Consider the following 25,106-nt stretch of genomic DNA (forward strand, 5'->3'; position numbering starts at 1 on the left):
AATTGTGCATCAATTTCCATTTGTCTTTCCCTCGATGAGCTGGGATACCACAGAGAACCCCCTCCTGCCAGAACAGGTGCCTCTCCACTCCTGTCTTGCTGAGTTAGACACTCCAGTCAGCTTCAGCAGAGACCAGAGGTTGGGCCACACCCCTCTTCAGTTCACTGAAACTGAGATTCACTCAGCTCAGGGGCTTCTTAGTTAACGGAGACTTTTCCAGCGCCCAGTGTTCAGCCTTTCTGGGCAATTTGCAACTTGTGCAGTTCTAGCTTCTTCTGATCTTCACTCTTATTTATTTTGCTTACTTTTCTGTCCCTATTTCCCTTATCCGAAATAAGCAAATAGAAAATAATAAACCAGTAACCACTTTGTCTGTTCTCCAGCCAGCACACTTAAAACTCACTTAAAATCACTACCAGCATTTCAAAGCAATCAGCTGTGCACAGATCCTGCTGACTATGCCACTGTGACGGGTTGGGTCACAGAGACCCCGATGGGACTGCCATCTGATGTGCTGGGACTACCTCTGAGCCCGTTTTCCCTGGCAGCTTGGGACTTCAGAACCCTGCCTTGTTGAGCCAGACACGCCAGTCTGCTCCAACACAGACCCGGGGTCTGAACCATGCACCCCAAAGCTGCAAACTTAACTGAAAACAGTTTAAGAAGTGCTCCTGTCTCTAGCACCCAGACACCCAGCTCCCCCAATGGGATCCAAACCCCAAATAAATCTGTTTCACTCCATATAAAGCTTATACAGGGTAAACTCATAAATAGTTCACCCTCTATAACGATGATAGAGAGATTTGCACAACTGTTTGCTCCCCCAGGAATTAATTACTTGCTCTGGGTTAATTAATAAGCAAAAAGTGATTTTATTAAATAGAAAAAGTAGGATTTAATTGGTTCAAAGTAATAACAGACAGAACAAAGTAAGTTATCAAGCAAAATAAAACAAAACCACACAAGTTTAAGCTTAATACATTTAAGAAACTGAATACAGGTAAATGTCATCCTTAGAGATGTTCCAATAAGCTTCTTTCACAGACTAGACTCCTTTCTAGTCTGACCCCAATCCTTTCCCCGGTACAGTCCTTTTTCCAGCTCAGGTGATAGCTAGAGGACTTCTCATGACTGCAGCCCCTTTTGTTCTGTTCCACCCCCTTTTATACCTTTGGCACAAGGCGGGAATCTTTTCTCTCTCTGGGTCCCCACCCCTCCTTCTAACTGGAAAAGCACCAGTTTTAAGATGGATTCCAGTACCAGGTGACATGGTCACATGTCCTGTGAGACCCCAAGCCTTCATTCTTCCTGGCCTGACTCACAGGAAGGCTTGCAAGCAAACAGAACCATTTGCAATCAATTGTCCTAGTTGATGGGAGCCATCAAGATTCTAAACCACCATTAATGGCCCACACTTTGCATAACTACAATAGGACTTCAGAGTTATATTTTATATTCCTAGTTTCAGATACAAGAATGATACATTTATACAAATAGGATGACCACACTCAGTAGATTATAAGCTTTGTAATGATACCTTACAAGAGACCTTTTGCATGAAGCATATTCCAGTTACATTATATTCACACTCATTAGCATATTTTCATAAAATCATATGGAGTGCAATGTCACACCTCCTCCCCCAATGCCCACCCTGCCCGTCACTCGCTCCTCTCCACCTCCCCCAAGCGCTTCCTGCCAGCCACTCACAGCTCCGCTGGCCACCCTGGGAACCGCCAAACAGCTGATCGGCGGCCAGCCCTGGGACCCGCCGAACAGCTGATCCGCAGCCAGCCCCAGGGCCGCAGAACCACTGGGTTGAGCACCCCCTATTTTTTTTCTGTGGCTGCTTGAGCCCCGGAGCCTCCATGGAGTCGGCACCTATGGTGGGACTGATTATGGATTAAATTATAACTCAACATTAATAAGGTAGGTAGCAGAATCAGACCTTTAGATACTAGCTCTACCAGAGCATGTAACAAAACTAAACTTTATAAAATGCTTTTTGAAATGTGTAATAAAACTAATCTGTTCTGTTCTCTAGGTAGAAATAGAACCACCAACACCTGAAACACAAGTGGTGCCAGATGTCCCTGTTTTCCAGACTTTGAATGCCTCCTGCCCCAATGGGCTGGTATTGACTTTCCTTGGTCAAAATTCTATAGGTTAGTTTTGTGAATCACTATGGAGACAGGAGTATTCTGCATAAAGTTAAAATCACAAAAGATTTTTTTTTTTTGGTTGCAGAGTTGGATTTAAACATAGTTACAGGAAAGTTCTGACATCTAATATTGAAAACAATTCCCTAAACATTGTTATAGAAAACAACTGTATGAATTTCTTTCTGTGTAGCTGAGCAAGGCTCAGGGCAGTTCATGACCCACTTTCTGTGTCTGGCCTATTAGGCTACTGCAGTGATTCAACTTGCCACTGTTTTTGGACATTTGCACAACTGTTCAACTGCACATGGTAGACTGCAGTGACACTTGGGTTGCTAGTAATCATAAGATTGAGATTTGGAGCAGTTTCATCTTCATTATGACTTGTAGTGTATATAAGTGACTAGAAGATGGATATTGGTGGTTCATAGAGCCTCAGCACAAAGGCTTATCATTATGGGAGAGAGTTTGATACCTCTGAGCCTGAGCCTGCCTAAACCTTATGAGTCATCCCTGAGCAAGAGAGTATGACGAGTCACCAGAGGCAATTGCCTGCAGGTCTTGTGATAGGCCTCACACCATTCTACCACGGTTCAGCCAATCCACAGGCAAGAATCAACTGAGGTCATCCCAAGGTAGAGTTTTAGGCTTCTAAGAAAAGCAGTCTGTCCAATCTGCTCAATGTCACTACCTGGCCAGCGCATTCCCATTCCCAGTAGTTTCAACATACTGCCGTTGCTCCTGCTCCTGCTCCAGTCTGCTCCTCTCGTTGCTGCTGCTCCAGTCAGCCCCTGTGCCTGCTCCAGCTGGCCCTTGCTTCTGTTCCTGCACTACCTGTGCCTGTTTCCACACTATCTAGCCCCTGCTCCAGCCTGTATCTGCTACTGCCTGAGCCGGCCTGCCCAGCAACTCTAACAAAGCGGGAGAACCTAGATTACTGGTCACATAACCCTGAATTACCAGAATAATCATCTTTTACCTTCAGGCCTCCATCCCACTCCCATGTCAAAATATTTGTCTGTTCAAGGTATGTGAGGTTAGATTAGTTTAGCATTATATACAGTGCAGAGGGTAGAGACTCAGTATTAGATGTCAAAACAAATAGTGTACAGTACAGGAGTTTCAATTGGTGGTACTAATCTCCTATAGGTGTACAGCCTGTCTACACAATTGTCCACTACACTCGGTATATAATGAGCTCTACTGTCTGTGTCTAAGATTGACCCAAAGAATTTATTTGCAGAGACTGTCTACTTTTATGTTTGTAAAGCATCAACCAATGTGATGGCACTCACTAAATAATAATTTTCACCAATATTGATGCTAAGATACAGCAATGATGGGCTCCTTAGAATTGCTTAGATGACAATGGCTACTGTGGTACTGTTAATTAATATAGACTTTAATTTCAGATTTGAAAGCTGGGTCTAAGGAAGCTGAAGCTAAGGCAGATGAAGCCAACAAAAGTGAAACCAAGGCAGATGAGGCCAAGGAAGATGAGGCCAAGGCAGAAAAAGCCAAGCAACCTACTCTGGAAATCCTAGTTAGGCAGAGTTATCCCTTAAGGGTGAAACACTCCCATCTGTACAAAGCAGTGAAGAAACCAGTAGAACAGGAAGTGTCTAGAGTCATTACCAGCCAAGGAACTGTCGTAAAGTACATGATTGATGGATCCACCCAGGTATAGTAAAGAGTTTGATTAGAAATGGGTTCAACTTGGTTTCCTGGGCAGGCCAGATAGTCCTGGCCTACAGTTTCTGCCTATAGGCAGTCTGCACTTTTGGGAAAAGATATGTTTTTACATAATTCCTGGAAAGACCACAGCCAGAAGAATAGTCCTTTTGGAATGACAATACAGAGTTGGCCAGCCTGTGTTGTTTGAGGCTAGATGTCTGTGATGGGGTATATAAATCCTGCACTGACACGGACGGGGCTTGGGAGGCTCTGTGTGCTAAGGTAGCCTTGTCTCGCCAGCCCTGCCAATCATGCTAGGTAAGGTTGAGGGCTTTGAATGGAGGAAGCTGCAGTACGCAAGACGGGAAACCCTGAGAAGGGGGTGACTAGAGTGGCTCCTGAAATAGCAGGAGGAACTCTCACGCCAGAACTGCTCCCAGCTCTGCAAGGAATCCAGCAAACCCCAGGGCAAGCCTGATAGGGAGCAACTGACTCAGCTAGCCAGCCATAAGGACTCCAACAAAACTGCTACTCAGGCACCCCTGAGGTAAGGCTTTTTTGCCTTTTTATTGACTCCTCAAGGGGCTTGGATTGTGTTGACCTGAACTTTTGCTTTTCCCTTACCCAGAAGGAAAGTGAGCAGGCCCACAAGGGCCATCCCAGTGGTGGAAACTGGGTATGGTGAGGGGCCCAGCCCAGCTAGGGAGGTGCCCCACAGAGACTCTTTTTACAATGTCATTTCAAGACTACTGCTTTTGATATTTTTGTAATAGTAATAGTACAGTGCTTCTTTCCTGTCCAGATGCCATGTTGGATTTTCCAGTGGCTTGAGGGCTAGCCTAGGTGGTGGGAACCTGGGTTGAATTCTCTAGTCCACCACAGACTTCCTGTGTGACCTTGGGCAGGTCACTTAGTCTTCCTGTACCTCCATTTCCCATCTGTAAAATGAGGCTAATAGTATTTCCCTACCTCACAGGAGCATTGTGAGGATAACGCATTAAAGATGGTAAGGTGTTCAGATACTTCAGTAATGGGAGCCATATAAGTTCGATATATTCTGCCTATCTATAATCTCTTCTTTGAGTAGTTGCAGAGGCGTATTCCACTTGAGTGTGTTGGCACCTAGCATACCAAGAGCCAGAGGGTTTTTTTCCTGCAGCAGTATCTGTTGGGGCAGTGCTCATGCCATACACCTCCTTGTGACCCTCTGTGATGTTCCCCTCTGGTGTTATCCGGACTGGTGATCTGCTAGGTCACTCCTTGACTCTGGGAGCCAGCCTGCACTGCTGTGAGAGCCCCCGCTCCTGGGCTGTTCATGCACAGCCTCTGGCATGTAAGCTGCTCCTTGGATTGTGCAACCGAATGACACTAGCCAATATCTCCAGTCCCAGACATAACCCTAGGAACCGCTGTCTTGCAGTGTCCAGTTATGCCTGCTGGATGCTGCAAGCTTATATGAGTTTGTCAATTTAACTAACAAATTGATATGTACCAGGCTTGTTATCCCAAGGGGAGTCTATGACACGCTTCAAACCAAAGGCACTGCTTCAGGTAGAATAAACAAACAGATTTATTAACTACAAAGGTAGATTTTAGGTGATTATAAGTCAAAACATAAGTCAGATTTGGTCAAATGAAATAAAAGCAAAACACATTCTAAGCTGATCTTAACACTTCCAGTGCCCTTACAAACTTAGATGCTTCTCACCACAGGCTGGCTGGTTGCTCTTCAGCCAGGCTCTCCCCTTTGATCAGCACTTCAGTCGCTTGGTGTGGTGTGTGTAGATGTAGCTGGAAGAGAGAGGAAGAGCATGGCAAACATCTCTCCCTTTTATCATGTTCTTTCTTCCCTCTTGGCTTTGCACCCCCCTTCAGAGTCAAGTGAACATTACATCATTGCAGTCCCAAACTGACCAAAGGAAGGGGAGTGACTCACTCAAGAGTCCAACAAATCCTTTTGTTGCTGCCTAGGCCAGTGTCCTTTGTTCCTGTGAGGCTGAGCTGGGTTTGTCCCATACATGCCCTGATGAGGTGTGAACTGCCTCTCTGCTCTTGGAGAGTTTTTGCCTGGGTTTATTTTAAGCCATGAGGATACATTTTCAGCCTCATAACTACATACATGAAATTACAACCTATAACCTTACTGTAACATTGCTGTAACAACAATTACTGTAACATCCCTATAACAGCCAGGCTCAGTGCATCATGAACCTTCCAAAGACACCCAACATGACAAACTTTGCATTAGACACCACACAATTATTTTATAAAGATGAACATGGGGGTGTAGGAAGGGTGTTCCCACGAGGTACAGAACACCACACCCTCCTGAGGCTGGCAGCACCCATTTCCTTCTTACCATCTGCAACCTGAGTCTGAGTTCCCCATGCAGGTTTTCTCTTCAGTTTTTCTACTGCATCAACAGTTTGTATCTGAGACCTTCATACTGTACATAGTTAGTACCTGTAGTTTAGTGTAGTGTAGTTTATTCTGCTCAGCACTGTAGGCTATGCAGTATTCCCGGGGCTTCAAAAATTGCCTGTCATGTTTGGTTTCTATCTCTCATAGTGACACTCACACACTCTGCCTATTATGCCTTGGCGAAGGCCATACTAAAGAAAAGTATGCAGATCACTATAGACTTTCGCCTGAAGCAACATCACAGGCAATGAGGCCTGTCTCGGCACCTGGACCTTTTTTAGATTGCTTGATCAACGGTCCTCAGATGTCCTCTGCCTCTGCGCTAGTTCTGGACAGACCCCAGAACTCTGATCTCCCTTTGATAAAGGAAAGGGGTCATTCACCATCTCCACATGTCCCTCATAAGAGGACTCATAAAACAGACTGGCGCCATCCAGGACTGAAAAGGGAGTCATCCTCCTCTTCATTGAGAACAGGGCCTCAGCCTCAGCAAAACTCAGGTACCCAGGATAGAGCCAGGGCATCAACCCATGTCTCCCCGGTACCAAGGTGGGAGGATCCCAGTACTGTACTGTCAACTCTGGAACCATCTGTTGGACAGCCATTGAATTCAGCACCTATGGACATGACTGCTGCTCTATTGCTGTTGGTGCTGTTGACCCTACAAGTTTACATGGCAGCATCAGACTTACTTTGTCTGTTTATCCAGGCATCCCCATTAACTCAGAACGTCCGGGCAGGGCCAGTGCCTCAGGCTAGTTCAAACCTTTTGTCCTCTTCTGCTTCAGGACAAAGATTGCCCTCAGCTCCGGTACCAATGAAGGAAGCAGGCACCATCCATGGTATCTCTGCTGACTGGACTGGTACTGATGCACTCTCTGCCCTCAGCACTGTCTACATCATCAAGTTTGGCATCAGCATTCTCAGTATCGGTGGGTTTCTCAGGGTGGGGAACAAATAGTTCCTCGGCACCAATAGCACACCCATCCCCAGTACCAGTCCCTGCTGCAAAACCCTCTCAAGGTGCCTTTGCAGTGCCAACCATGGTTCTGCTTATGGTACTGACATTAACCTTACCCCACTGGGCAGTGGGCAAGACAGGTTATCCTTGGCCCCATCACGATAGTACATCTGATGCCCACTGATTATTCAAACAGCACATCACACTCCAGGTTGGAGTCCTTCAGTTCTTCTCTAATCCTGCCTTGACTAAAGAGATCAAGACACCCATGTGGGGTAAACATTGGTACTGAGAGCAGAGTCATTCTCGTAGTAAAGACAAATCATCCTGGCCCACTGTATACTGGCCTCCTATGCCATACCTTATGTCTCAGTGGCCCTGCAGGGATCTCTGGGTGCTTTTCATTCCCACAGATGCAGATCTCCGCACAGGTGCGGTATAAACCCCTTACCTGGAGGAGGCCAAAACTTCAGACTAGCCTATGACACAAGCACAGGATAACATCCATCCTCCTGACCCACCTCCTTTGGAGGACTCTTTGCCAGAGGAACAGCTCATGCCCCAGGAAACACCTGTGGCTCCAATGATCCCATCCTCATCCTCTCTGGATGATGCAGTGGCCCTGAGTTCGGCTTCTCCTGTCCCAAATGATTTCATATCTTACCAGGAATTGCTCAGGAGAATGGCTGCAGCTCTTATACTCAAGCTGAACTAGTACAGGAAAATAGTCACAAATTGGTGGACATCCTCTAGGCAACAAACCCAGGAACGGTTACCTTCCTAATTAATGATGCCTTCTTGCAGCCAGCCAAAGCTTTGTGGCACACTGTAGTGCAGTGGTTTTCAAACATTTTTCCTGGGGACCCAGTTGAAGAAAATTGTTGATGTCCATGACCCAACGGAGCTGGGGATGAGGGGTTTGGGGTGTGGGAGGGGCTCAGGGCTGGGGCAGAGGGTTGGGGTGTGGGGTGAGGGCTGTGGGGTGGGGCTGGGAATGAGGGGTTCAGGGTGTGGGAGGGGGCTCTGGGCTGGGGGTCGGGGTGCGGGAGGGGGTCAGGGCTCTGGGATGGGGGTGCAGGCTCTGGGGTGGGGCTGGGGATGAGGGGTTTGGAGTTCAGGAAGGTGTTCCAGGTTTGGGGAGGCTCAGGGCTGGGGCAGAGGACTGAGGCTCAGGGTTGGGGCGCGGACTTTCCTCCCATGGCACCCGGTCAGCAGCACAGCCGGGGTGCACCGCGGACCGCGATGCGTCCTGGAAACAGCCAGCAACAGGTCTGGCTCCTAGGCGGAGGCGCACAACTCTCGCCCACAGGCACCACCCCTCACCCCTCCAGTTCCCATTGGCCAGTTGCCTGAGGCCCTGCTCCCTGCTACACCTCTTCTCCCCATGGCCCTGATCCCGTCGCTTGCAGGATCTTCACCAGTACAGCCGAGGCTGCCTTGTCCACCACCTGTGGGCTGCACAGGGCCACGTGTAGCAGCTTGGCCCCAGAGGCAGCGTCTGCAGCACTGCCTCCTTCCTTCTGCTTAGGGTTGCCATCTTTTCTACAGATGGAAAAAAATGGACATCAGGGCTTGTTAAACAGCACCCAGACGCACAAGCTGAAACCCAGATTGTCTGGGTGAAAACCAGATGGGTGGCAACCCTACCCTTCTCCTTCTCAAGCAGCAACTTGCAGGGCTTGCTACCTGAAGTCCTTCTTTTCTCCCAGAAAGGGATCCAAGACCTCTTGTTTCTGGGCAGGCCTCTGTCTGCCCTGTGACTCTCTCCTCTGGCTTGACTGCCTTCATGAAGCCCCTCTTATCTATACTCCAGAGGCCTGATATAATGACATGACCCACCTGTCACATGACAATCTTCATTCTTTCCACCTGGAGAGGCAAGTTAAGTGGACTGGGCCCATTTCCTTGTAAAGAGGCCTGCCATCCTGTGACATGTACCAAGAGTGGAGGATATGTGGACAACATGTCAAGAAAAACCACATTTACTGTGAATATGTAACTTTCTTCCTCTATGAGCCACTATCATGGCAAAAGCTAGATACTCCAGTACTGGAAATGACCCATCCCTGAACAACAACCAATACAGTGAGACAAATGAGCTAGCAGGTCTATAAAAAGTGACATACAAAAAACTCAGGAAATATCAACAATTTAAATAAAATGGTCATTATTTTTTATGTTTATAATATCACCATGTAATTAAATAGAATCACTGTTTATTAGAAGCTTGTGCTGTTACAATTATTGATCCCACCTTTTTCTGATTAGTGATCTTTATCTCCTGCACTCACTCTGAGGGCTTCTTTCCTTCTCCACTGTCTGCTACTTTCATTTGAACATTTTATCTGCTTTATGTTCTTTTTGTTATCTGAAATTATTTTAACATAAAGAAACTGCTTTGTTTTCTCCCTAGGTTCTTTTTCCTGATGGCACGGTGATCAAGAGTCCCGATTCTGTTCTAACACCATCACCTGCAGTTAGTACACGATCATCCATTGTTGAGAATAGCCTACAGACCCAACCATTGCCAAAACCAGAGCCTTCTACTGAGATCAGCACTAAAAAAGGTAGCATTTTCAGTGTTAATCTACAAGTGCTTCAGCTGGAATTATGGCATCTTAGCAAGGTCATACTCAGCAGAAAAAGTTTTTCTGCAGCCTTAAAGTTCTGCCAGTGTTGAGAATATGCCATTTTACCTGCACTTTAGTGTTGTGATACTTCTCAAGTTTGTCACCTTTATAGGCATTAACGTCTCCTCTTTCTCTCCGGCCCTTTCTTTTTCTTCTAATGTGGAAGAAAACACACAAATGAAAATATATATATATGAGTTCACCAATAGCAGAGTGAACCAATACAAAGTATATTAAAGTAAATCCTCAGACCTTTGGTAATACCAAATCCCCAAGACCTTATTCACCTTTTACTCTGTCCTTATTGAGGGACACTCCTGTTGAAGTCAATGCGTGTTTGGCTAAGTAAGGGCTGAGTAACAACTGAGTAAGGATCTCAGAGTACAGCTCAAAATAATTACCCATAATCATAACATTAACTTGTACTTTCCTGGGGCCTTAGCTCATGAATAGAAATTGGTGACTGAGCCCATCATCAGTAAAAACCTGTAGAAAATCAACTTTGATTTCATCCTGCAGAGAGAGAGAGAAGGCAAGTGAGAACACATTTCAGGATTTCTTGATCTCAGTTGGGCATCCAGCCACACTTTACACATTACAGCAAGCTGTGGTTTTTATTTTGCAATGTCATGTTTTGATATTCCAGGAAAGTTTATAGTTTACTGACATCTTTTGAAGCTCTGTGCTACATAATACACTGACGTAGACCAATAGGTGTTTGTTTCTGTTCTTACAGGAAAGGGTGGCCACAAAGGTAACACAGCACCAGCAGCCAAGTATGAGTTGTCTGAATCTGCTGTTCAGGAACTCCTGCCTACTGTGCTACAACCCGTAGACAACCAGTTAGGCACCTGGATAACAACCACCCCATCAGGCATCCAAGTGGGCACCAAGGGAGCAAACAGAATGGACCTGAAGCCACTGTTAACTTATCAGGCAACTGACCCAGTTAATGGAATGGTACTGCTATTCTAATATCATAGTTCTATCCTACAGAGTTTAAAGATCTGGCTGATAGCATTTGTTACAGAATTTGTTCATTGGATATGTTTCCTCAGATCTCTAATATTATACAGTACTCTTAAAGATACATGGGTATTAGATTCGGAAAAACCTCTGAACTTTCAAACCGCTGAGCAATATAAAATTGTGTTGTTTAGCTTTGTCAAATGTGCAGTATCTTATCTTATCTATCTAATATATTATTGATACTGCTGTTACAGTGTTATCTGAGAGCCAGTGGAAACCAGTATTCTTTTACCCTTCCAGGTTATGATAATGCGAGAAGACAAGGTGCTAATGGTTCAGAAAATGGATGATACCAAGATAGTGGATCATGCTGATGGTACTAGAATCACCACGTTTTATCAAGATTATGAGGAACCTTTTGTATCTGAGGATAATGAAGAAATAGGTAAAATCAAAAAGGGAGCAATTCCCACTCCTGTATCTTGTAAAACTGTAATATTTCAACATAAACAATAGATTTTCCAACCAAAGTTTTATATGTATAGCCTACACAACAAATCTGATCTCAGTTGGTCTAAGATGGGCTTCTTTGGAGAACTTTCTTTCTTTGGGAGTTGTTATAATAGACTTCATTGTGGCAAAAGAGAGGTAACAAGCAGGTCTTTAATCCATCCATCCATCCAGGTACTTATTTGACCCTCATCACTGTGGTAGTAGCCACATATTTCTCATTACTTTAAAAAAAAAAATCCCTCTCTTTCTTTCCTGTCACCAACAAGCAGACAGAGGGTGTTTGATTTTTAAATTACTGAATCTGTGAGAATGTCGGTACTATTGTGAGAAAGCCTGGGTGCAAAGAGGTGCGTTTTACATTTGTCTCCGAATGCAGTGAGGCTAATGGTCATTCATATTCCTTCTGGCACTATGTCCCTTTGGTCCAGTTGCTACGCAGGTTCTGTCTCTCAGGGTCAGGTGCCAACCCCTATTGGCTGACAATGACATTGTTCTAGTGGAATGTATTGGGAGGTTCTGGTCATGAAGGGAGAGATGGTTGCTCAGGTAGACAGGACTATGTAGGACTTTGAACTGGATTATGTGTTCAAAGGGGAACCAGTCCAGAGAATAGCATATGAGGATGATGTGTTCTCTGTGACCTGTGTTGCTGAACAGGTGGGCTGATGCATTTCCTCACAGCATGGGGCTTCCTTCCCAGATATAAAGAATTTCAATACTACAACCTACATGTTACAAATGCATGGATTATTGTAGCTAGGTCTACTACACATAATCTTCTGACAAGTCATATATGGTAGTGAGGATTTTCTGCTATTGTGGCTACTTGGATGTCCAAATACAGTGCAGAGTCTAAGAGAATCCCAAGCCTATAGATTGCTTTGAGAATATAAGAGCAGGTGCCTTCAATGAAAGGAATTTTTATGGAGAAGAGTTCATCAAGGTGCCCTGTGCAAGAGCTGAAGGACCAGCCCTATTAGCGATAAAGAAAACTGAGACATAGATTTTCCCACAGTTCATGTCCTCCTGTTTGGTGTGGCTAACCTGTGTTCATTACTAGGTGAATCCCCACAAACCATCAGAAGGAAAGTAAAATGCATACGCGTGGAGAATCCTGACTTTGCTACGGTTATAACAAACTGTGAAGACAGCACCTGTTGTATCATCTTTGGAGATGGGACATCTATTATAGCAAAGCCACAGGGAACGTATCAGGTGAGCATTAGTCTAAGATTATAATAGTATAATGTATGTGTTTATGTGATCTGAACTTCTCATCCCTGCCTTTGTCTCCTCTTACCCTAGCTATCATAACTCCCTTTTCTATGGCCTTTCCACATCCTATCCAGATTCCAAATGTGCAGAATGTGGCCACTCCACCTATACTCAAACTCCACAACTTTGTGGATTCCCCTTTACTTCAGAAGCCAGTTCAAAATTGCTCTCATATTAAAAATATTAATGTTTAAAATATTGCACAGACTAACATCAGCCTACGTCATGGGCTTTGTCTTTCTCTGTTTCCCCCTCCACTCCCTCCAAACAGGATAATTAAATATTAAAGGTCTGGATTGGATTTTTCTTCCTGAATTCAACAGTTGCTCATTTTCATATTGCTTCTAAACTCAGGAGTCAACCATTGGCAGCTGAACCTCCTCTCTTCTTGTTATGGCAGGTGTTACCCTCCAGTACCGGCTGCCTTTTCATTGATGACGATTGTTCAGCAGTTTATTCCCATGAGATTTTCAATAAAACTCAGCTTCTCTGCGAGCGTGAGGAGAAACGAGCAGGGAGATACGTTATGAAACACACCTCCAATGTTATCTGTGAGGTGCTGGATCCTGAAGGAAACCTTTTCAAGGTAAAATACAAAGTGGGAAGTGAGAGCTTGTATTTTGTGTTAAGTAGTTTTACCCACTTTGTAAATGGAGAGCTTTGTAGCCCTGTAGTATTAATATTGTGGGTGGGCAGCTTAGCCAACCAAATGTCAAGCAGCCGGGCACTGGATATGGTACCTCAGAATAGAGTGGACTTCAGTCTGGAAGTGACTTTTGGAGCTCCCTCACCTTTAGAGGTAAGTAAGAAGTGTCACACAAAATGAGACCCTTGGTATGCAGCTGCATCACATCTGTAGATTAATTAATTGATTAATGTGACTTGTACTATTCTAAGCAAAGCAAGTAGCTATAAGAGTTGGGATTTGAGGAAGGGAAAGGATACTGAGCATTTTCTTACAAAACCCCACCAAAATATTTAAACCTGTGAGGAGTTCCTGTAGTTAGGTTTGCAACCAGCTTTCATTTTCCCAGGTTCCTTTGCTAGCTTAATTCAACCTTCTGAAGGGGAAGACTCACTGCCAGTGCTGCCTAGGACTCAGGCAGGGATGTGGCAAGTTGTCTTCCTCCCAGGTGTTCCACTTTCTTACTACTGCTCTGCCCGTGGTGGTCTGTCCTCTCCATGACACAGCCCTCCAGCCAGGTCACACTTTCAAGTACATATAAAGAGTCTGATAATGGGGAAGTTTTCAGAACTCAGCAAGGGATTCAGGGCTTTCCCCTGGGGTCAGGGTCTTGTGGTCCAGACCTTCATACTTTCAGGGTCTCCCTACATCTAGGTTCCCTGCCTAGGGTTGTCTCTCTTTAGGGGTTGGTAGGGGAGCTCAGGCCCACCCTCATCACTGGGCTGTGATCCAGGGCTCAATGGTAGGCAGCTAAGTCCTGCACCTTGGAAGACTATATGGCTTACTCTCTGGATCACTTCCTGCCAGTCCCCTCTCTTCCCCCAGGGTAAAGTAAATAATTTAAACACAAAGATACAGTCTCAACCTTCATAGAGTCACTGGTCCCTTCTTTGTAGACTTGGTCAGGTCTCTGTAGTCAGCCTCAGACAGCAAGAACTCCTGTGATCATAGAATCATAGAATATCAGAGTTGGAAGGGACCTCAAGAGGTCATCTAGTCCAACCCCCTGCTCAAAGCAGGACCAATTCCCAGCTAAATCATCCCAGCCAGGGCTTTGTCAAGCCGGGCCTTAAAAACCTCCAAGGAAGGAGACTCCACCACCTCCCTAGGTAACGCATTCCAGTGTTTCACCACCCTCCTAGTGAAATAGTTTTTCCTGATATCCAACCTGGACCTCCCCCACTGCAACTTAAGACCATTGCTCCTTGTTCTGTCATCTGCCACCACTGAGAACAGCCGAGCTCCATCCTCTTTGGAACCCCCCTTCAGGTAGTTGAAGGCTGCTATCAAATCCCCCCTCATTCTTCTCTTCTGGAGACTAAACAATCCCAGTTCCCTCAGCCTCTCCTCATAAGTCATGTGCTCCAGACCCCTAATCATTTTTGTTGCCCTCCGCTGGACTCTTTCCAATTTTTCCACATCCTTCTTGTAGTGTGGGGCCCAAAACTGGACACAGTATTCCAGATGAGGCCTCACCAATGTCGAATAAAGGGGAACGATCACGTTCCTCGATCTGCTGGCAATTCCAGAAGCTCAGAATGCAGGTCAACTCACTTCCACTATCTGCCTCCCACTGAGCTACTCTGCTCCTCCTTTTAAGTTCCTCCTCCAGCCTGTGCAGGTTTTGCAGGTGCTGTGGGTGGGGCTGCCTGGCTCAAAAGTAGTGCTTTAATCCCTTCCTTTCCAGTGCAAGGTTTGTACTCCATCACAATCACCCATGGGTGTATGCATTATGGTACAGTCTTTAATTACATGATCACATACTGTTTTTTTAACAGGCTCATTCAATGCACAAGCTGGACAGTGCTCATTAAATGAGCAGCTATGCAATAATTTATTTTATTTTCATAGTTCAATGTGTGGCCCCAGCACTTATTTACTGCATGTATGTTTTAATTATTTAATAATTTAATTAGAAATCCTAATCATTAATATCATGGGGTTATCAGGAACTACATTTTGGAAAGTAGATGTCTACATTATGCTCACTATATATTTTCATGAAAATGCAAATAATACTCCTGGGGGAATTCTGTGCCACTGCGCATGCGCAGAATTTATGTCCCCTGCAGATTTCTTTGCTTGCTTCCCTGCAGAAAAATGACTTTCTGACGGGGAAGCAAAGGGAAGTCTCAAGAGTGGTCATGCAACTCTCCCCAGCAGTATGTTTCGGGTGCGCAGGACAGCCAGCAGAGAGGTAAATCATTGTGGGGCAGGGGATGGGACTGGGGAAGACCTGAATGATGGCTCCTACCCTGCGCCAGGCTCAGCTGCTAGTCCCAGCTGGGCTGGGGAGGATGAGACTTCCTCTGCCCCTGCATGGCATCAGGGACCGGGTCAAACCGATCCCCAGATTTCTCCGCCAACTGCAGGAAGCTCTGCAATCTACACACACACACGCACGTGTCCTGTACCCATCACTCCTCAGCTGCAGGGGGAGGGATCCCTGTACAGAGAGCTGCTCCCCCATCCGCCCAACCTGCATGCATCCAGACCCCCTCATACCCAGACCCTCCCCGCCCAGGCACTCAGAACTCCCCCGATGAGCCCCATTCTCCTTGCACCTGGTCCACCTCGATGAGCCACCCACACCTGGATCCTCACCCCACTGAGCTTCACTCCCTTAGCATCTGGACCCCCCACAGAGCCACACACACCCAGACCCTCTCTACCGAGCTCTATCCCCCACATATGCAGACCTCTCCACTGAGCCCCAACCACCTTCACCTGGACCCCCCTGCAGAGTCCCATTACTGTAGCACCAAGAACCCTCCAGCAAACCCCTGTGCATCCAGATCCTTCCCGTACCTGGATCCCCCAGATTGCCCCACACAGAACCCTCTCAACTCACACCTGGATCCCCCCACACCAAGCCCCTCCACACTTGGATCCTGCCTTACTGAGCCTGCCTGCCCACACTTGATGCACCTAGCATGGAGGGGCAGAGCCCTGGGGTGTTTCTGGGACAGGCCCAGTCCTTGTGCTGTGCCAAGGTTGGGTACAGCCTCACTACTGAGTCCGTGTTCCAGGGGGGAGCTGCACAGTGATCTCCAATCTCTGTGCAGCCAGTGGCCTGTGCTCCCCAGTGCCATGCTGGAGCCTCCACATTTATTTGACAAAGAACATTTGAAGAATTTTAAAATATTGTGCGCATCATTTTTATTTTTTTGGCACATCATTTTTATTTTTTGGTGCAGAAGGCCCTCAGGAGTAAAATAAATAATAGCATGAGTGTATCAGTACTTGTGTAAGTATGCAGTTAGCTGGTTTGACCTGCAAATGTATTCTTTGTATGCAGGTACCCATTTGTATGTGCAATTGCATATTGTAAAGATGGAACTTAAACACTTTTCTTTGAAAATTTGCCCACAAATGTCTACTTTAAAATCCCTGAGTATTATTTATGCATTGGCTTTTAGGATTAGGATTCTTGACATGGCATACTTAGCCAAAAACATTTATTTTGTTTAACTCTGCCACTCCTATTCCTATTATCCTGGACATTTAGCTGCCCAGCACAAAATAATGACTTGGCTGTAACTGTAATTGTGCAACCTCGCATCTGGACTTAGTAGCAAATTCCTGTTTTTAAAAGATTTCATAACCCAAATGATTTTCTGTGTTTCCCATCATAGGTCATGGCTGATGGCAGCACATCTGTGTTCATTCCCAGCATTGATTCTGATGGTGAGGAAGATGGATACTTAGTACCAATACCAAAAGAAGTTCATACTCCTGTCACATATGGTGAACATGCCCCCAGGTAAACCAAACATACCACACAGGAGATTGGTTCTTGGCCCTATGCTATTTAACATCTTTATCCCTGATCTGGAAGAAAAATAAAATCATCACTGATAAAGTTTGCAGATGACACAAAAATTGGGTGAGTGGTAAATAATGAAGAGGACAGGTCACTGATTCAGAATGATCTAGATAGTTTGGTAAACTGGGCACAAGCAAACAATGTGTGTTTTAATACAGCTATATGTAAATGTATATATCTAGGAACAAAAGAATGTAGGCCATATTTACAGGATGGGGGACTCTATCCTGGGAAGCAGTGACTCTGAAAAAGATTTGGGAGTGATGATAACCAGCTGAAGATGAGATCCCAGTGTGAGGCTGTGGCCAAAGAGCTAATGCGATCCTGTGATGCATAAATAGGGGAATCTCAAGTAGGAGTAGAGAGGTTATTTTACCTCTGTATTTGACACTGGTGCAAACCCTTTTGGGCTATGTATCCAGTTCTAGCGTCTTCAATTCAAGAAGGATGTTGATAAATTGGAGAGGGTTCAGAGAAGACCTATGAGAATGATTAAAGGATTAGATAACATACCTTATAGTGATAGACTGAAGGAGCTCAATCTATTAAAAAAGGGAAAGTTAAGGGTGATTTAATTACAGTCTGTAAGTCTGTACAAGGGGAACAAATATTTAATAATGGGCTCTTCAGTCTAGCAGAGAAAAGTATAACCAAAGGCTAGAAGTTGATGCTAAACAAATTCTAAAGCTAGGAAATAAGGATTACATTTTTAATGGTGAGTTATTAATCAACAGAAAAATTCACCAAGGGTCATAGTGGATTCTCCATTGCTGACAATTGTTAAATCAAAATTGAATGTTGTTCTAAATCGTCTGGTCTAGGAATTATCTTGGGGACATTTTATGGACTGTACTGCACTGGAAGTCAGACTAGATGATCATAATGGTCCCTTTTGGCCTTAGACTCTATGAATCTGTAGGCTCGCATTTTCCTTATTCAGTGGTCTTTGTTTAGTTATTTGATGCCACTATCTTGAACTTCCACTTTCTCATTATGCCATCACAATGTTCTTTTCTAGAAAAAGGTGTGTGATTCTAATGTAATCTGGAACTAATCAGATTTGTACGGGTGATTGTTTAGGTTCTTCATTGTCTACGCTGATGGTTCAGGGACTGAACTCCTTCGGAACAGTGACATAGAAGAATACCTTGCTTTGGCATATGGTGATCCAGCTACTGCAGTCTTGCAGGAGCCAGTACAAGAATGTCCAGGTAGGGATATTTCATTTCCTTTTTGCCAACTCAGTTTAGAAATAATTAAAATAGTTGGAGCAGGACAAACAAAACTTTTATTTAGGTAGGAAAAATGAAAGTGATGTTCTCCACTGTGCTCATGCTCCAAATTTGCCACCCCGCCAGTCCCATAGTGATGACTGCATCCTATTTCTGCCCAATGGTAGCAGTGTACATGGGCTTCTACTCCACAGGACGTGAAAGTGGCAGGGAATGTGGAAGAAAGAACTTATAGAAAGACTGTGGTATGTAGTAAATCAATTGAATGACTGATTGATTAAGGGGGAAGTTAACACACATTTGGTACACTTTTATCCTTTTATATACATGAAAATGGAAATAACTACTAAATACATCGATACTGTGAATTTATTGTGGGGTGGGGGAAATCACCAAATGTCTCTTGTTAGTTTAACCATCCAACTATATCTATGTGTGAAGTAAAATGATCACTATGAATGGTGGCTCTTTGCTATTTGGAAAGCACCCTCTATGCATTTGGTGTTAAGGACATTGAAAGATATAACTTAGACAGGGATTATTAATAGCATATGGGGCCTTCTACCTGTAGGTCCATGGTAGTAACTGAAAGTGGTTACACTCTGAAGGCTTGGAGTGACTTGTGTGAAATGAATTACCAGGACTCAGTGCCAGTCCTAGTGAACGAGCTATGGGAAGTGTCTGAAGGGGACAGACCTTCACTAAAGAAATAAATTGTAAACAAGCCAAATAGAGAAACATATATAGTATCCCCTTAATGTGGAGAATACGATGACAAAATGGCTGCTTTAAGTAGTACAGGGGTAGGCAACCTTTCAGAAGTGGTGTGCCGAGTCTTCATTTATTCACTTTAATTTAAGATTTCACGTGCCGGTAATACATTTTAACGTTTTTTAGAAGGTTTCTCTCTATAAGTCTATATTATATAACTAAACTATTGTTGTGTGTAAAGTAAACAAGGTTTTCAAAATGTTTTAAGAAGCTTCATTTAAAATTAAATTAAAATGCTGATCTTACACCGCCAGACTGCTCAGCCCACTTCCAGCCTGGGGTTCTGTTCACCTAGGCCGGCGCAGGCTGAGCGGGGCCTGCGGCCGGGACCCCGGCTGGAAAGGGGTTGGCAGCCGGGACCCCAGACCAGGGGGTGGGTTCAGGGCTCAGGGCAGAGGGCTGGGGTGTGTGGGAGGTTCAGGGCAGAAGGCTGGGTGTGTGGGGGGTGTTCAGGGGTCAGGGCAGAGGGCTGGGAGGCATGGGGGGTGCAGAGCAGAAGGCTGGGTGTGTGGGGGGGTTCAGGGCAGAGGGCTGGGGTGCTTGGCTCATGAGGGTGCTCCCAGCCCCCTGCCCTGAGCGGCTCATGGCAGGGGGCTGGAAGGGATATGCCCTGTTCCACCCCCTTCCCCAAGGCCCCGTCCCTACCTCTTCTCTGCCTCCTCTATGGAGCAGGGAGCACGCTGCGGCTCGGCTCTGCTTCGCTCCCCCTCCCGCTCGCAAGGGCCATCAGCTGATCGGCACAGGGCGAGGGAGGGGAAGAAGGAGGGGCAGGAAAGCACCACGCTGGGGGAAGAAGCAGGGGGAGGGGGAAACTTGGCTGCCGCAGGACCAAGCTTCTGCCTCCTGCCCCCACAGGGGAGAGTGGTGGGCAGGGGGGCTGAATGGGGCTGGGGACCCTCCTCCCCTCCTCCTCCTCCTCTCACAGGGCAGGCAGCAGTGTGCTGCTCAAAATCGGCTTGCATGCCGTGTTTGGCACGCGTGCTGTAGGTTGCCAACCCCTGAAGTAGTACAATAAGGGTACAATTCTCCCAATGGCTGATCTAGGGAGGAATTGAGAACAACCATCCCACTATTCACCCTATCAGGTTTTACACAATTTGAAGTGTTGCTTCCACCAAAAATAAATGGCTTCCCAGCAGATAAATTGAATAACTTCAGTAAAACTGCCACTGGCACTGGAAAGAGGAAGGGGAACACAACAAAAGAATCAGGAGGGCAGAAGTGGGAAGTTCAGGAGGGGAGACAGGATATGTTCCATGAAACTGCCAGACGAGGAAGCAGGCCTGCTAATCACCCTCAGCATTCTGTCTGAGAGTGGCAAACCATTGGGCTTCCCCCTAAAAAGATGGCTACAGTTAGGTATGTGGTGGCCTCTATAGGTTCAGATAAGAATCCAGATTTTAGGATGCTTCTTCAGACTTCAAACTTTTAGGGCCTTCCCACCACTAACTTGGCTATTTTTGCTATATTGACAGTGGGGCTTTTCTGCTTTTATATGCTTATGGAACACTGTATCATTGTGACAGAACAACTCACAGTGATGTAAATTTCTTATGTAGTGTATGAGGTAGAATAAAGGGCTAAGTGGATTTTTTGGTCTGGTAGGAGAGGAAAACTTTAAGAAAGATCTGAAAACTGCATCACTCTTGAAGACTTGATAATTAAGACACCTGTAGGTTGTTGTTGTTGTTTTTTTTAAAAAAAGCTAGAGTTCATCACAGAATAATAATTACAAGTAATTAATTACCTGTGATCTGAAAGTGAAATGTAAAATAGGATAAAATGCAGCTCACAACAATGCTTACATTGAATATGGAAGTGTAGCCTAAGTAAGAGTTCCATATGCAGCTCAAGATGGTGCAATGCTGTAGTTTTTTCATGGTCTGCAGCTCCTTACTCAAGATGAGGTCATGCACTCCTTAATATGCAAATTAGATGTATCCCTCAGACTCCTGGCAAGTTGCAAATACAATCTGTGGTTTGGCAAAGTTGGGTGATCCTAATCCAATACTTACCTATCTTGCAGCCACATTGTGATCCAGTATTGTCTCCAACCATCAGTATTACATTCTTGCATTCATTTTCACAGCCCAGTAATAATATGCTTTACATTTACATATGTTCTTTCATCTGAAGATTTCAAAACCCTTCATCAAATTCTCCATCCAATTTGGATGCAAAATTACTTCTATTGAAATGTTTTTGACCCAGGTGTTCTAAGTATTACTGTTCTCCGTCCATTGACTGAAACTTCTCCCTGGGTAATGAAGAGAGAATCATCCAATATTGTTCCTCCTAGCCTCCAGTCCAGGAACTGGGATACATTTCCTCCATTTGAGGTATAAATCTTTCAAAACTCTTTTTTCTCCCTGTTTTGCTATTAGGCATTGATGTTACTCTATTATTAACTATTATATTTATTATTTGTACATAGCACTTGTAGATTGGATTCATAGATTATAAAGCCATAAGAAACCATTGTGATCATGTGGTCTAACCTCTGCATAACACAGGACATCACTCTATCAATTTCTATTTGAGAATTTCCAAGCACTTTATGTACTTAAATTAATTAAACCTCACAACATCTGTGTGAGATGGGTAAATATTATTATTCCCAATTTATAGATGGAAATCTGAAGCACAAAGATGTTAGTTGAGTTGACTAAAATCACACATTGAGTCTAGCCCAGAGCCAGAAACAGAACTCTAATCTCATCAGTCCCATGTTTTAGCCACAAAACCATGCTGTCTCTTTAAGACAATTCAGAGGGCATCCTCATCAGAAAATATTGATTAGATTAGGTTCCATTAGATTAGGATGTGTTAATGTAATAAGCATGTGACATGCAGGAATTCACTGTCCCCTAACTTCACTGGTTACATTCATAATTAGATTAGGGTAAATCAGATTTGGATCCAAACTTTGCACCTACTCTCACCTTTGTAAAATAAAACTCTGAAATCCAAACACCACTGACTTTGAGGGATCCAAACTTCATGTCTTGGGACACGTTTCTACATTTCAGCATAACAACTTGAGAGGATGCCCTGTGAACTTGGTCATAACTATAGATCCTGGGTGTCATAACTATAAAGGGAAGGGTAATAGCTGTCCTGTGTACAGTACTATAAAGCCCCTCCTGGCCAGAGACTCCAAAATCCTTTTCCCTGTAAAGGGTTAAGAAGCTCAGGTAACCTGGCTGGCATCTGACCTAAAGGACCAATAAGGGGACAAGATACTTTCAAATCTTGGGGGGGGAAGGCTGTTGTTTGTGTTCGTTCTCGGGACTGAGAGGGACCAGACATCAATACAGGTTCTCCACATCTTTCTAAACAAGTCTCTCCTATTTCAAACTTGTAAGTAAATAGCCAGGCAAGGCGTGTTAGTTTTCCTTTGTTTTTCTCAACTTGTAAATGTACCTTTTACTAGAGTGTTTATCTTTGTTTGCTGTACTTTGAACCTGAGACTAGAGGGGAGTCCTCTGAGCTCTTTAAGTTTGATTACCCTGTAAGGTTAATTTCCATACTGATTTTACAGAGATGATTTTTACCTTTTTTCTTTAATTAAAAGCCTTCTTTTTAAGAACCTGATTGATTTTTTTCCTTGTTTTAAGATCCAAGGGTTTTGGATCTTGATTTACCAGGAGTTGGTGGGAGGAAGGAGGGGGGATGGTTAATTTCTCCCTGTTGTAGATCCCAGGGGGGTTGGAACTGATTCACCAGGAGTTGGTGGGAGGAAGGAGGGGAATGGTTAATTTCTCCTTGTTTTAAGATCCAAGGGGTTTTGGATTTGTTTTCACCAGGGATTTGGTGAAGGTTTTTCAAGGCTTCCCAGGAAGGGAATCCATTGAAATGGTGGCAGCCGAACCAGAGCTAAGCTGGTAGTTAAGCTTAGAAGTTTTCATGCAGGCCCCTACATTTGTACCCTAAAGTTCAAAGTGGGGATCCAGCCTTGACACTGGGCTAAGAAACACCCTAGCCTGAAATTCAGTCTCTGAGTTTATCTAGCCCAAGTTGCAGTTCTTGCTATGTGAGCAGGATGCATTTTCATGTAAGTATCTCTATAACCTTGCTTTCTGACTTGTTGAGAACCTTCCATGTCAGTATAATAAATAATCTCCTGCTCTGTTTGCTCGTTGTTGATTGTGTTCAGAGGAAGATTCCAGGTCCACCATTTGGCACACATATTTGGAAAGGTCTGTGCATAGGATCCAAAGAGCTGACTGGCTCTCCAGCACCTGTACTAAAATGCCCTAATGTGCTACAAATCCGTCAGCTGATCCAGTATGAGCCAATCAGTGATGAGCTGAGACTGAAGCTGCAGCTGTCCCTCAAGGTAATGCAGTCATAGTAACTTCATTCTCTCAGTAAACAGAAATTTGCTGACAAATCAAGTAGCGTATATTTCTCACACACCCCTGAGACAAGAGCTGTCAGTTACTTGGAATCCAATAATCCTTGTACAAATATATAAATTTACATAAATATTTAATATATGTATATAAACATTTTAATATACGTTAAATTTATATAAATATAAAATACATCAATATTATATATATGTTACATAAAATATATAAACCCCAGATAGGGTAGGATGCTGACCTTGCCTAGTTTATTTCACAATAAAACTAAAGTGCCTTGTTTTCACTATTCTTTTCCTCGGTATAGCTCACTCACATTAGTTATTCCAATTGTAAAACACATTTTTTTTTTTTTTTTAGTAGTGAAGATAAGGCTGTGTCAGGGCTGAGCCACATTGACGCAAGGTGTGTTGTGGGAGTTTTTCTGCCAGTGCCTGTGCTGTACTTTTTCTGGGGATAAACAGTCTGTATGGCTGTCATTCAGACAACGCTTTCTACTAGGAAAAAATCACTTAAAGGAAACCACATAAAATTCATTTAAAAACAATCTTCCCTCTATTATTAATAGCATGTATTGCCATTGACACAATGCTGAAAATCAAATAATTGTTTAGACTATTTCATAACTTTTCACAGTTCACTCAGCTTCAGCAGCAGAACTAGACTGGCCTGTTCACTTTCATGTATACTCACTTTCTAGGTGCACAAATTGTTGTCATTTTTATTCACAATATCAAAGAGGAATGTGTGAATGCCAAAACAAACATTTTTAATTGGAATATTTTAAAATTCTATTCATATTGGGGGTTTTTCATTCTTTAATTTGTTTTCCACTTACAAAATTTACATTTTGGACCAAGGATATGTCCACAGTGCAGCCCCTTTAACAAATAAAACAAAATCCTATACCCAGGGCCTCTTCTTACCCCAAATGTATGGGCTGAACTCCCCATCTCTGTTAATTAGACTCTTGCATGTCTCTTGGTGTAAAAATAGACCTCAAAGAATAGGTTAAATAATCTTAGAGAAGTTTACATTTCATGTGATCAATTTTTATTTCAGATATTAATTAAAGGTGTCTTATGTCACAGATCTGGTTGAGCTCTTCCCTGGACACTAACCAGACTGCTTTGAGGGGATCAAAAACACTGAATCCCATGTGGCCTCAGCTTCCAAGGGCTGAGCACAGTTTAGGCAATATCCCTGACTTGGAGACTCTTCAGGTGCAGACCTCATGTCTGATGCCTCTTGGCAGTGCGGGCCCCATAGTCCAATTACCTAGGCCCTGGAACTAATGCCATTTCCCCCAAGCTTCTGCAGCAGCATGTTCTGCAGAAGTCCCACCAAAGGTGTGAGCCATCAGTTTTACTGTTTACCTCTTCAGGAGCATGCAATAGTGAAAGCCAGCAGACATACAGACGGACTTTACACAGGATTCTAAAACACCATATTCTTTACTTAGGTAACTCAAGAAATACACAGAGCTCCTCACTGCTCTGGGCTTGAGTCAAGTCCTCTGGGGTATCTGGGATCCTTCTGCAGTTCATGGTTTCTCTTCAGAATCATGGTGCTTTCTCTAGGTCAGCTAACTTTCCCTGCCCTTGGCTGGTCCCACAGTTAAAC

At 44.3% G+C, this 25,106-nt stretch overlaps 1 protein-coding gene across 7 annotated transcripts in view; it reads left to right on the forward strand.

Annotated features, from left to right (window-relative positions):
- The window catches only part of SPAG17 (sperm associated antigen 17), a 280,253-nt gene that overhangs the window by 222,093 nt on the left and 33,054 nt on the right, over window positions 1-25,106 (forward strand). For all 7 annotated transcript variants that reach the window (XR_004647912.1, XR_004647911.1, XR_004647913.1 and 4 more), the window contains exons 25-35: window positions 2,045-2,165; window positions 3,572-3,840; window positions 9,629-9,782; window positions 10,582-10,805; window positions 11,115-11,259; window positions 12,388-12,542; window positions 13,003-13,188; window positions 16,923-17,050; window positions 18,194-18,324; window positions 21,328-21,455; window positions 23,273-23,455. Coding sequence is in view for 4 of the 7 variants with exons in the window: in XM_034787997.1 (XP_034643888.1) it covers window positions 2,045-2,165; window positions 3,572-3,840; window positions 9,629-9,782; window positions 10,582-10,805; window positions 11,115-11,259; window positions 12,388-12,542; window positions 13,003-13,188; window positions 16,923-17,050; window positions 18,194-18,324; window positions 21,328-21,455; window positions 23,273-23,455 (1,824 nt within the window). In the remaining 3 variants the exon portion in view is untranslated. The remainder of the gene's footprint in view (window positions 1-2,044; window positions 2,166-3,571; window positions 3,841-9,628; window positions 9,783-10,581; window positions 10,806-11,114; window positions 11,260-12,387; window positions 12,543-13,002; window positions 13,189-16,922; window positions 17,051-18,193; window positions 18,325-21,327; window positions 21,456-23,272; window positions 23,456-25,106) is intronic.

Source organism: Trachemys scripta, chromosome 1 (assembly GCF_013100865.1).
Source record: "Trachemys scripta elegans isolate TJP31775 chromosome 1, CAS_Tse_1.0, whole genome shotgun sequence".
In the NCBI taxonomy this organism is placed as follows: Eukaryota; Metazoa; Chordata; order Testudines; family Emydidae; genus Trachemys; species Trachemys scripta.